The following is a 12,909-nucleotide window of genomic DNA, read 5'->3' on the forward strand; positions in this document are numbered from 1 at the left end:
CCGCCGAGCCGACCGCGGCCAGGCGAGGGGCGCGGGAGCGAGCGAGCGCCCAGGCTGCAGCTGCAGCGGCCGCCACGAGGAGCCAGCCCGGCGGGCGGCAGAGCCGGGCCGGGCCGGGGCCAGGCGGGGGCCAGGCGCTTCCCGCCCCCAGCGGCGGCGGCGGCGGCGACGCGCGCCCAGGCGGAGCTCCCCCGGCCGCCCGGGGCGCCGCACCTCGGGGCCCCTCTTCCCCCCCTCCCCTCTGACTATGCAATTCTGAGCCGGCCCCGTGCAGCAGCGAGCCCAGCAGCCCCGGGCCGGCCCGGCCCCCACGCCCCCCTCCCCGACGCCTTTCACCATTAAGAGGAAAGCGATGGAGGAGCTGAGCGCTGACGAGGTGAGAGGGAGGGGGCGGGGGGAGGGGAGCGGAGCGGGAGAGTCTGGGCTGAGAGTGCGGGGTGTGTGCGTGTGTGAGCCGGGGTGAGAGCGTGGGGTGCGTGTCTGTGTGTGTGTGCGCGAACGGACATGTGCCGGCGGAGTCTTGTGAGTGTGTGTTGTGAGCCCGAGTGTGATAGTGTTGTGTGTGATACAGTAATGTGGGTATATGGGACACTGGGAGTGTGTACGTATGTGAGCCTGAGTGTGATTGTTGTGTTTGTGTATGTGGGATAGTGTTGTGAGTGTGTGATAGGGTATTGTGTGTGTATATGTGTGAGACTGAGTGTGTGAATGTAAGACTGAGAGTAAATATGTGTGTGATAGAGGGTGTGAGACTGAGCATGAGTGAATATATGGGAGATAGAGTGTGTGAGCGAATGTGTTCAGAGGAGTTTGTGAAGTGAGTGTATGCGATAACAGTGTGGTGCATGTGTGTGTATTGGGGGGAAGGGAGGAGTGGAGACATTGAACAGACATGGTTCTGCTCCAGGGCTGCTGACCTGGTAGAACTGGGGACCTGGATCTCCCACAAACTTGGGTGGGTGACTCTAAGAAGGAGGGAAGGAAGATTCTGGGTGTATCTTCTCTCACATTCCGCTTTAAACTTCTCTTGAACCCTTGGCTAGGGTCTGGAGAAAGAAAGGGATTCTTGGAGGTGGGGTGGATTTGGAGGAAGAGGTGGGAAGGCTTGGCCTGAACTCCACAGTTATTTTTATTTTAAAAGTTCCTCACCTCAGGCACCTGAAAGTTATTTTCTTTAAAAACAACAAGATTTTCTAATGTGTTGTGTTCTTTTTATTTTAAATGATCCCTTGAAGATGCTCATGATCTCTGCTTGTCAGTCTCCTTGTATAATTAGCTGGAGCAGTTATGTCAATCTGTTAGTCAGCTGGTGCCTACTGTGCACAGGGCACTAAGCTAAGTAAGCATGGGAAATGCAGAGAAAGACTAGAAACCCCCCAGGTAGACCTTCATTCCTTGCTCTCTCCAGGAGTTCATAGCACTTAGCCCAGTGTCCATCACGTAGTAGGCACTTTATAAATTCAGGTTGCTAGGCTAATAGACTGACTCAGTGGGGAGACGTTGTCTTTAGTGTTTAACAGAGGTCCAGGTTAGCTCCTGGATTTGCAGGCAACGTTTTCTTTATGTGACTTGCCCTGTCACCTCTTGAATCCTACTTTATCGTTTCCATTTCTTTTCCCTTTCAGACTGGTGGGCATTTCTTGCTGTGGTAGAGATCGTGCAGGAAGTCGTTGACTTTAGTGGAAAGAGACTTGGAGTCCAGAAAGTTCTGGGTTTGAATTCTGACTCTGGCACTTGTGCGACCATGGGCTAGTTGCTGAAGTTCTTTGAGTCTCGGTTTCTTTATCTGTTAAATGGAGATATTTAACATAGCACCTCCCTCAGTGGGTTGTGGTGATCAAATGAGATAATACACATGAAGAACTTAAAAATGATTTCATATTTAGTTATTTCTGTTGTTTCTAAAAGGAATTACACAGATTCCTTTCTCTGATTTTGGAGGATGATTTTCATAAAGCAGGATTCTGGTAGCTCTCTCAGAGTTCCTTCTGTTGGTTCACAAAGAACTACGCCACAGTGAACCATCAGGTTAGGCGTGACACAGCTTCTGTGCGGCTGTTTTAACCACAGTGGTCAGTGTATTTACTTAGGCATTAGACTCCCCAGGGTTAGGGCAGGCTCGTTGGTGGGGAGGACTCATACTGGGAAATTGTGTTGTGGTACCTGGCTCCTTTGAAAGCCAGGACTGTCCCGACCTGTGCCACAGACCTTTCACACAGGCCATTTGTAGAGCAGCATCATGGTCATGGAGAAGCTGAGAGGTGGCATCTGGTTTCTCCAGCATGCCCTCTCCTCCCACTGTGCTGTCCCTTGCTTGGCTGTTTGGACAGGGCCTCCTCCCCCATCGGCTGCTCCCTCTGCCGATGGAATGGCCTCCCAGTTCTTAAAGACTGGCTCACATGCTGCCCCTTCTTCCAGTCAGACAGGTTCTCTTCTCCAGACCGAAGGAGTGCTGGCCTTTCCTTTGGCACTTGTGTAAACCTTTGTGGTTTGATTATTCATACTTGGTAGTGGCCTGCCCTGTGCAGGATGCTGGGGATAACAAGAGAGACACAAAACAATGCCTGCCTTCCAGGCACTTCCATTCTTCTGAGAGGAAATAACTCTGACATGTTTTTAGTCTGTACACGCATTCCCTCACACTGTTAGGTCATCAACTCTTGAGTCGGTGATACTGCTCTAATTAAAAATCAAACAAAGAAGTTGTTTATAATATCGGTTTAGTAGTTAGGTGATTTTTAAAGTGAAGAAATTGGGTTAATGAGGCTTTGATATTTTTTTTTTGACATATATATATATATATTTTTTGCAACATCAGTTCTAATATATTCCTCCTCCCTCGTCCCTACTTAGAAATCTATCCTCAGTAACAGAGAAAAAATAAGGCAGTGTTAAAAGCACAAGGTGCTTAATAAATATTGATTGATTGATTGAAGACAAGAGAAGAGGAGCTTAGTCTGACAATAATGCTAGTGTTCTACACCCAGAAGGGGGAAGATACATTTTCTGAACCCTCATTCAGGGTCACGCTTGTCTGTTATAATTAGACAGCATTCCATTTCAAACCTTTGTTCTTTCCATTTACTTTGTTTAGGGAATTTTGCAGACCTTCTTCCTGGTTCTTCTGACTTAAGTTTGTAGCAGCTCCCCTAAGATTTCCAGGGCTTTTCTGTATTCTTCCTAGTCAGTGGCCTCTGCCAGCAGACGGCCTGACTTTGTATCCTGGCTCTGACATGCTTTACCTTCCTCAGCACGAAGGAGGGCCTGATGACCTTGGAGGTCCCTGTGATCTCGGAGTCATTTCTGATGGTGCAGGGATATTCCATTTCAGTCATGTAATGAATGGTATTTTGGGACAGTGGATAGAGGAATTGAGGACTCAGTAGAGTTAGAAGGAACTTGGGTTCAAATCCCACCTCACATACTTGGGAGCTCTGTGACCCTGGACCCTTCATCTTTTGATGCCTCAGTTTTCTCATTTGTAAAATTAGACGGCCCCTTGCAGCTCCCCTTCTCCAGCTCCGTGATCTCGTCCCACAGTGTTAGCAATTCTACAATTTATGGGCATCTGTCTTGTTTTTGGCTCTTTTCTTCAAAAAATCCTGTTATGTCTGTCAGCTGCTAAGTGCTCATTGTCCGAAAGGGGAAAAAAGACAATCCCTCTTCTCAACGAGCTTGTACTCTGAGGTGACTACATTCAAACCAATAGAAAGCAAGCTGTCTACAAGACAAATAGGAAGTAATGACCAAAGGGAAAGCACTAGAGTTAAGAGAGGTTGGGGAAGGCATCCTGTAAAAGAAGAGATTTTAGTTAGAAGTATTTTGTAGTGTTATAAATATTTTGGTGAACGTGTGACCTTTCTGCCTTTGACCTGCTGGCTATGTGGATAGAGCTTTAGCCTGGAGTCAGGAAGACCTGAATTCAAATCTACCCTCAGACATTTACTAGCTGTGACTATGGTCAGTTAACTTCATTTTACCTCAGTTTCCTCATCTGGAAGATGGAAATAATAATAGCATCTCCCTTCTAGTATCCTTGGAAGGATCAGATAATATTTGTAAAGGCTTAGCATGGTTCCTGGCACATAATAAGCACTATATAAATGTTATTAAATCTTTTATTAAAAGCACAGTGCATATCAAATAGTCGGTGCTATGTAAATGCTTATTCCTTTTCCCTTTCTTAGCATAATTGCAAATAACTTTCCGTGGTGGTTGGAACAATTCATGATTCCACCAACATGCTCTCCCTCCATAGACTGCTTCCACCTTTTGTTAGAAGGCAGCTGATGACTGAGGTATAAAGTCCAGAGAGTAAGGAGTAGAACTGAGAGAGAAGTGAGTTGGTGGCCTGGTTACTATCTTTCCTCTGAGATGATGATTGCATCCCTTGCTATTTTTGCTTTCCTTTGATGTCAAGTAAACTTTGTTTCAGTCTCACACTTTCTTTTTGAATCTTCCCCTTTCTATTTCAGGGTCTTTATTTCTTGTATTTATTTTTCATATACAAGAAATTGTTGGCTTTTGTTCCCCCTCACCATTCCATCACTTTTCCTTTTTCTCAGGTTGTTTAGTTCATTCATATTTAAAAATTTTTAAACTTCATTTTGATTTTAATTCTGAACATAAAATGTGAATATTATGTACAGTTTGTATTTCCTTTTTAAGTATTCTAAAAAAGATGCTAGAGTGATTTGCCATTTCCTTCTCCAGCTCATTTTACAGATGAAGAAATTGAGGCAAACAAGGTTAAGTGACTCGCCCAGAGTCACACAGCTAGTAAGTCTTTGAGGCAGTATTTGAACTCAGAAACACTGCTCTTCCTGACTCCAGGCCTGGCACTCTTTCCACTGAGCCACTGGCTGCCCCAGGTGGGGAGTTGCCTACAGCGATACAGTTTCTTAGGTCTGGACCATAGAGACAAAAGTGAGCAACACAGTTGCTAAAATGAGTTTTCCCTTTTTAATGTCACTTCCTTCCTTGAGAACCTATCGATTACCTAATGCTTAACCTTTTTGGGGTGGGAGACATTTGATTTCTTCAGTTGTTCTTTTTGCTTTTTTTTTGCTTCATAGCATTTGTTGACATTATTATATTTTCAGATGTATCATGCTTATGTGTGCACACCTTGCTATCCTCTTAGATCCTAATCTTTTTGAGGGCAGGAAATACCTCATATTCTTATTTTCTCTAACTCCTATCACAGTTGCACCAATAAACATTTATTAAGTGCTTGTTATGTGCAAGGTACTGTGTTATATACACAGTGTACATAGTAGGTACTTGATAAAGATGTATGGTTGTTCAGGGAGGACTAGCACCTCTGGTGTGAGGCCTTGTGAAACCCTCTTCAGGGCTGTTCATCCACCTTTGCTGTCCGAACTGTCACCTCGCTCTCACCTGAGGCTCCAAGAGACTATAGCATGCACAGTGACCACACCCCAGCAAATTGTCTTGGCAGACGAGCTAAACCAGATTGAGACTCAGGGGATGTCTGCTGTAAGCATGTGAAAACTTCCCCTGGTGAAATGGGTAGATGAGAACAGTTTTGTTCCAGCGACCATGAGGGCAGCTGAAGCAGACTCTGAGGATGGCTTAGAGCTTGGTCAGACATCAGAGACATCCTGAGTCATCCTGACTTTTGTCTTGTCACTGGACTTCGATGACTTTAGAAGAGAGCATGAGGCTTATGACTTCGTGCAACTCTGCCTCATTTAAATCTCATTCACCTAGGAGTCAAGACATTGCACTGTGATGTCATGGGTCCTCTTCAAAAATAGAGGACAAACAGCATCTTTACCAGTTTGCTCAGTAGGAAGTGAAAACCTCCCATGGTTTTAACTTGCATTTCTCTTCTTAGTGATTTGGAACGCTCTTTCATATATAGTTTGTATTCTTTGTTCTTTCATGTTTTTGTTTGTGGCTTATATAGCTTGGATATATCTTATCAGAGATATTTATTGGAAAGATTTTTTTTCCCCAATAGGCTTTTTTCATTCAGGTTATATCTTAGTCTATCATTTCTAAACTGTTCTGATTTAGAAGTTTTTACTTCTTTGATTTTTTTCAGTTAATATTGATTTTAAATCATTACAGGAAAAGGAGTGAGTGAGTAGTATTGTATAATTCTGGAGTTGGATTGAGGAAAACCTGGGTTCCCTTTCCACCTTTGACCTTATTTTTTGAACAGGGACAAGCCACATAATCTCTTTGGGTCCCAGTTCCCTGAACTCTAAAAACCAAAATCAAAACACGTTAATACCTGTAATACCTACCTTCCAGGTAATATCTCCTCTTAATAACTGTAAGTTCTAAACCATAAAAGAAGTGTCTATTATTAGTTTATAGCAGTTATCTCTGCAGTTCTAGAGGTTGTATAAAAAGCACGGGCTATGATGAGAGGAAGGAAGGCTAACATATGTTTTGTAATGATTCCAGGGGTGGGCAACCTGCAGCCTTAAGGCCACAAGTGGCCTTCTAGGTCCTTGGGTGCGGAATCCAACCTTCACAGAACAAATCCCCTTAATAAAAGGATTTGTTCTGCAAGACTTGGACTTGGTCACAAGGCTACACCTGAAGACCTAGAATCTACTACATTTTTAAAGGTTCTGTCATGTCATAGATTGTCTTTTGAGGGAAGCTTGTTGCATCTCCTTCATGGAAGTATTTGGCATTGCCCCCATTCTGAGTGATACAATTAGTAAATATTTCTCAATTTCAAATTGAGAATTTCAATTCAAATTAGTAACTAGTAGTGAAATATTAGTAAATATTTCACTGAGGACTGTATAGCATTGTGATGTTCTAATACATCAGGTCCAGAAGATAGATGGAAGCAGAGCAAGCTAATCTTGTAGAAAAGATGGTGAGAAGATAACAGGCTAGACTGGAGGACTGTTAGATTGAGGGATCCGGAAGTGAGTGTGTTGCCAGACTTGGAAAACACTCATGTTTGGTGTCAGCTTGTGAGGAGGTCTCCTTTGGCACAGCCTGGGATCTGAACTGTGGCTCTTGGCAGTCTTTGCTTTTTAGGGGCTCACATTCTAATGGTGAAGGCAGAGGAATTTTCACTTGTGGAGTCTTATGATCCTTTTGGTGGAGAGGCAAAGCAGATGGTCATGCCTCTTTGTTAATATCATTTCCACTGATAAAATGGTAAACTCAGTTTATCAGTAAGCCATTATTAAGTACCTGCTATGTGCCAGACACTCCTAAAGGTGGGCTGGGGATACAAAAAAAGACAAAAGATAGCCCTTGTCCTCAGGGACCTTACAGTCTGAGGGGGGAGGCAACAAATGCAAATAAATACAAAGCAGACTGACTGGATAAACAAGAAATAGTTAGGAAAGGGAAGGCACTAGAGTTTAAGGGGTGGAGGTTGAGGAAAGATTCCTAAAGATGGTAGGATTTTAGTTATAATTTGAAGAGGAGTTGAGGAGGGAGAGTGTCCAGGCCTTGGGGGACAGCCAGAGAAATGCCCAGAGCTGAGAGATGAAAGGTCTTGGCGGTGGAACAGGCAGGAGTCCTGTCACTGGGTCAAAGAGTAAAGTGTAAGACAACTAGAAAGGTAGGAGGGGGCTGGGTTCTGAAGGCTTTAGATGTCAGCTGATCATTTGGTATTTCCAAATGATAGGGACCCGCTGGAGTTTATTCAGTAAAGGGGTAGCATGGGGTCAGTTCTGTGCTTTAGGAAAATCGCTTTAATGACTTAATGGGGAATGGATTGGAGTAGAGAGACTTGGGAAAGGCAGAACCACCAGTCTCTGCTGTTGAATCCCCTTTCAGGGCCCAGGACCTTGGTGGCTAGAACTTTCTTTTCTGGGTCTTCAGGAACTAGGGCTGTAGCACCTGTAGGGGCTGTTGTCAGTGTGGTTCCACAGGGGCTGCTTTCCAGAATAAATGCTGGGCATGGGGCTGGAAGCAGTGCTTTTCTCAAGGCTCTTGAGCTTAGGTCCTGGGCTGTCACCATTGAGGTCTGAAGCGAGATGGTGGTCAAGGTGCTGCTAGTGGTTTGACTTGCCTGGCCCATGCTGCCTCTTATTTCTCTCTCAAGGTACCTTGCTACTAATAGGGGTAAATGTTAAATCTTACACTTAGGCTAAAAAAGTATCATAGTACAGTAAAGGGGGAACTGTGACTAGATAGTTCATCTAACAAAGCTCTGGGCTACAGAGCCTACTCTGGAGGACTAAAAGTTCAGTCAGTGATATTGCAGCCGAGAAAGTGAAGGCAAACTCTGAAATTGTGGTTCTGTAAAATCATAAATTAACCAAGTGAAAGTGTGAGAATACTGTTGAATGTCAGGGTGTGTCAGGGCTAGCCAGCACCAGACCATTGAATTGTAAACGTTTTGGGATGGGACTGCTTCATCTTGGCATCCAATTTGCACTCAATTTTTCATACTTTCTGCCTTTGATGTTCGAAGACAGACACTTAATATCATTTTATTCATAGCAACAGTGTGAGAGAACGTATGTGAAAATGCTTTATAAATTGTAGGATGTTGCAGATACAAGGTCTGGTGTAGAGGAATCACAGGGAATTAATTGTTGTGTAGAACTTGACTAAAGTTGATTCTGTAGGAGTTTCTACTAAGGCATCATGACCAAATGTATGTTTACATGCTGCATACTTATTTTCTTTCACATACCACAGCACTGGGATTGAGGTAGCTGGGCTCTGTGCTTAGACCTGTTTTCCCAGGGATGATAATGGGTTTGCACAGTATATTTTCTTGCCCAATTTGTCTGTACTTCAGAACTTTATTGGGTCTGTGATCTCATCAGAGGGGTTCTTCTCTCCCCTCTTGCATCCTTATCCATATCTTCTGTATCTCCTGTCCAGAGAATCCTCTTCACCTGTTTTCTCTGGTTCTTTTAACATTTTGTATAGCCAGATGAGTGGGAGGTAGGAAGGGGGGTGTGTGCATGTTATAACTTATACCCAGCATCTGACAGGCTTACTTCTGTTGTGGTCATAGCATCCTTGATGAAGTCTTCACCATTGCTTCATGTATGGTAGGTAGCTAGTATGTTGCAGCTTGGTTGTGCCCACCCTTTAGGTTTCCTTTGGTCTTTGGGTCACTTGAGCTTGTGTGATATTTTGTGATTTGAAATAATTCTGTTGTCAGTGGAATATTGGTGTGAAGACTATAGACTAATGGGTTAGCAAGTAGTCTGGCATCATTGAAAGTACTGCACAGTTTTTTATTTTCTTTGATATCATCCCCTCTGCCCAATTACCTGTAAAGACAATTTTTTGCATTTGTTTATGAAGAATTTCGAGTTCCAAATTCTCTCCCTGTTCCCACTTCCTGAAGCAATTTGATGTGGGTTATGCTTGCACTGCACAGTTTTTAAAAGAAGCTAGTTTTATTGATAACTTTTCTTTTAACAAAACATGCAAAATCAACCAAACAAAAAAGTATAATCCCTGAAAATAGTTAAGCAAAAACCTAGCCAGTCATTGTTGATGATTTCTGTGCACAGCTGTATGGCTTTGTTTTTCTTGTTTCTTAGGAGAGAGAAGGCTGGACTTTAACTGAAAAAACTTAAAAATTTTAACAGTTTTTAAAAATAAGTTTTATTGATGCCTTTTGTTTTTACATCATTCATTTCTGGACCTCTCTCCCATCCCACCCAAATTAAACCCTCCTTTGTAACAAAGAAATACAGTTAAGCAAAACCACCTGGATACAGTGACTCTCTGACAACGTAAACAACATTCTGTCCTAGGTGTCTCCTGCTTCTGCCAACAGTGGTTGGTTGGTTTTATTCTCTCATCTCCAATGCCTTCAGAGGTTTTTCAGTAGCTCAGAATTCTGCCTTCTGTTAGGGATATTTATATTCTTTTGTTTCCACTTATTTTATTCTGCATCAGTTCATATAAATCTTGCAGTGCTTCTTTGAGTAAGAAATGACAGAGAAGAATTTATTAGGTTTCTGCTACATGCCAGACACTGTGCCTGCTACTGACATAAGACATAAGCTGCAGCTCCTGCCCTCAAGGAGCTTGCTTTTAGTGTGTATATGTGAAAACAATATACATACAATTTACAAAACAAATACAAGTACTAACTTTTTAAGAATGATTCATTAGATTAATTTACCACAGTTTTTTTCCTGCTGTTCTTCAGCAGATCCATGTCCAGAAAAAGTGTTGCTGCAGATATGTTGTTTTACGTGGGACCTTTGTGCCTGACTTCTGTCTCTGCTTCTTTGGGCTCTGTATTTTCCCAGGAGTGGGATTACTGGGTCTTAATATCCAGAATAACTGGATTTCACAGGGTGCCTACCTCTGTTCAGCCCTCCCACCCTGACTGATTTGTGTTGTCTTTGCCGAATGACCATGTATGAGGTGAGCCTTAAGAGTGTGCGTACGGGGAGCCTTGCACTCAGAGCAGTGCCAGCATTGTCCGTCATCTTTAACCTCATTTTTTTTGTCATTTGATGTCTTCCTTTATATATTGTTCTTATGGACCTACTTTCTTCTCTTTACATAACTTTGAATAAGCCTTAACACATTTCTTTGATTTCTTCTTATTCCTTATTTCTTAGGATGGTAATATCCTGTTATGTTCATATGGCACAGTTTAGTTCTTTCCCAGTCATTGGGCACAGAGCTTGTTTCCATTTTTTTTACTGTTGCAAATAATTCAGCTATAAATATTGTTGTACAGATAGGTTCATAGGCTGTAAATCTGGTAGTGGATTGTTGGGTCAGAGGATATGAGCAGTTTTATAACTGCTAGTGAATAATTTTGAGTTGCTTTCTCATTTTCCTGTTAGTGAATATTTTCAGATATTATTTTTAACAAGTACTTTTTTTTCTAATTAGTATTTATTTTCTCTTCCCCTCCCACCTCCCCCTGATTACAAAAAAAGAGAAAAACAAAACCCTTGTAGCAAATGTGTATAGTGAAGCAAAACTGACTTCTACCTTGGCCATGTCAGTCAGTCATTAAGCATTTATTAAGTGCCTGCTGTATGCCAGGCACTGGGTTGAACACTAAGGACACAAAGAAAATGAAAACAGTCCCGGTCTAAAGAAGCTCACAGTCTAATGGGGAGACAATCATGCAAACAGATATTGACAAATCAGAGACAGGATAAACTGGATAGAATCACTGAAGGGATGGCACTAGTATGAAATTTGGAGGATATCAGGAGAGGGCAAGAGAGAGAGATGAAAAGTAGAGAATTCCCAGAATGCTGGGGAGCTGGTGAAGCTGCCTGGAGCCAGGAGACAGTTTTAGAATCATTTTTCTTTTGCCAGCCAACTTTTCCACAGATCAGATTTTGAATCTTGGATTCATTAATACTATAAAATAATCAGTTGACTTTTGTACTTATCCACTAGTGTCTGTATGTTTATACCATAGAAATATTTATTAAGCACTTCTTGAGTTTTTTCAGATTTTAAAATAATGTCCTTTTTTTCTTTCAGGTTAGAGTTGAAGTGATATAGAGAGGTGGGTCAGTATTGTGTAATGAAAAAAGTATTAGTCTTGGGGAAGACTTGAATTCAGCTTCTGGCTTGGATGTTTCCTTAGCTGTGTGAATCAGGGAGGGAGTCTCTTAATCTCTCTGTGCCCCAGTTTCCTCATCAGTAAAATGAGTGCAATGATTTATATTAGCTGCCTCAGAGTTTTTGTGAAGACAATGCTTTGTAAATCTTAAGGAGCTGTGTGTTATTATTCATTCTGCTTGATATGAAAATTTTCATAAGAAGGTTTACTTAGATGTTCTCATTCATGGGTTTTCTAGAATCAGAATTGAGGGGGATGTTAAGAGCCTTTTAAAAATTATTATGAACTTGAAAAAAACTATAAGTATGAAAATTTTCACATGCAAAGAACAGAAAAAGACTTTTGTGTACAAAACTGTGAAAACGCTGTTATGTACAGCAGTTTCCTAAACAGATGTCCTGACCTGTTTGTGAATTGGCCTTAAATGGGGTAGAGCTGTCCACAGTGGTCAGCCTCATTCTCTTTTCCAGAGCCTTATGTTTAACACACTAGTACTTACACTGTCATGCTTCTCTGGCTCCACTTCTGATCTTATTTCTGCCTTCTTCTATGTATCTTTAAATATTTCACTCATATTCTTGTTTCTTTCCTTTTTAAAAAAAATCACCCTCCTTCCTCTATAATTGTCTCACACATACCCACTCCCCACCCCCAAATAAAACCTTTCCCTCGTAACAGACAAATTAAAAGTAAAGCAGAACAGATCCACATGTTGTAGGTTCTCAGTCAGTGTCCTTTCTGTAGCATCTCTAATAAATAGACCTCTAGCATCTGCTTTAAGCCTCCAGGTAACCAAGAGCTCACTGAGTCCCAGGGGAGTCCTGAGATCACTCAGCTGCTGTGTAGTCTTGCTGTAGGTTGTGCTGAAATCTGTTTCTTTGCACCTTCTACTTGTTCTTCCTAGTTCTGTCTCCTAGGGCCAAGGAGCACAAGTCTACTTTCCACTCTGCCTGACAGCTATTCATAAAACCCACAATCCCACTATATGCCCCACTGTAGGGCTTCTGTCTTCTGGCCTAATCCTCTCCACTTGCCTTATTTGTGGATTTGAGTTTCTTCATCATCTTAATGACTGTCCTCTGGACACTGACTGTAGTGTAATAGATTTAGAGCTGTCCAGTTTGGACCAATCTTCTCCTTTTACAGATGAGGAAACTCAGGCCCAGTGAAGGGGAAGGAGGGACTTGTCAAAAGTCACACCATTCATTAGTCAGTGAGTAGCCCCAAATTCACTAATCTTGCTACTTTACCACACTGTCACTCCCTGTGACATCGACAACATGATGCCCAGAGGTGGTCCGACCACAACAGAGCAGCCGAAGTGTTCCCACCTCCCTGAATTGGGGTGCAGCCTTGGCTAATGCAGCTGAACACCACATTGG

The 12,909-nt window shown here is 42.6% G+C and overlaps 1 protein-coding gene across 4 annotated transcripts in view; it reads left to right on the top strand.

The window, feature by feature from the left end:
• Positions 1-242: 242 nt before the first annotated feature.
• Positions 243-12,909, top strand: part of UBE4B (ubiquitination factor E4B) — a 149,618-nt gene continuing 136,951 nt past the window's right edge. For all 4 annotated transcript variants that reach the window (XM_072608812.1, XM_072608813.1, XM_072608814.1 and 1 more), the window contains exon 1: positions 243-376. In XM_072608812.1, the coding sequence (XP_072464913.1) occupies positions 353-376 (24 nt within the window). In that variant the 5' untranslated portion in view covers positions 243-352. The remainder of the gene's footprint in view (positions 377-12,909) is intronic.

This window comes from Notamacropus eugenii, chromosome 5, assembly GCF_028372415.1.
Source record: "Notamacropus eugenii isolate mMacEug1 chromosome 5, mMacEug1.pri_v2, whole genome shotgun sequence".
NCBI lineage: Eukaryota > Metazoa > Chordata > Mammalia > Diprotodontia > Macropodidae > Notamacropus > Notamacropus eugenii.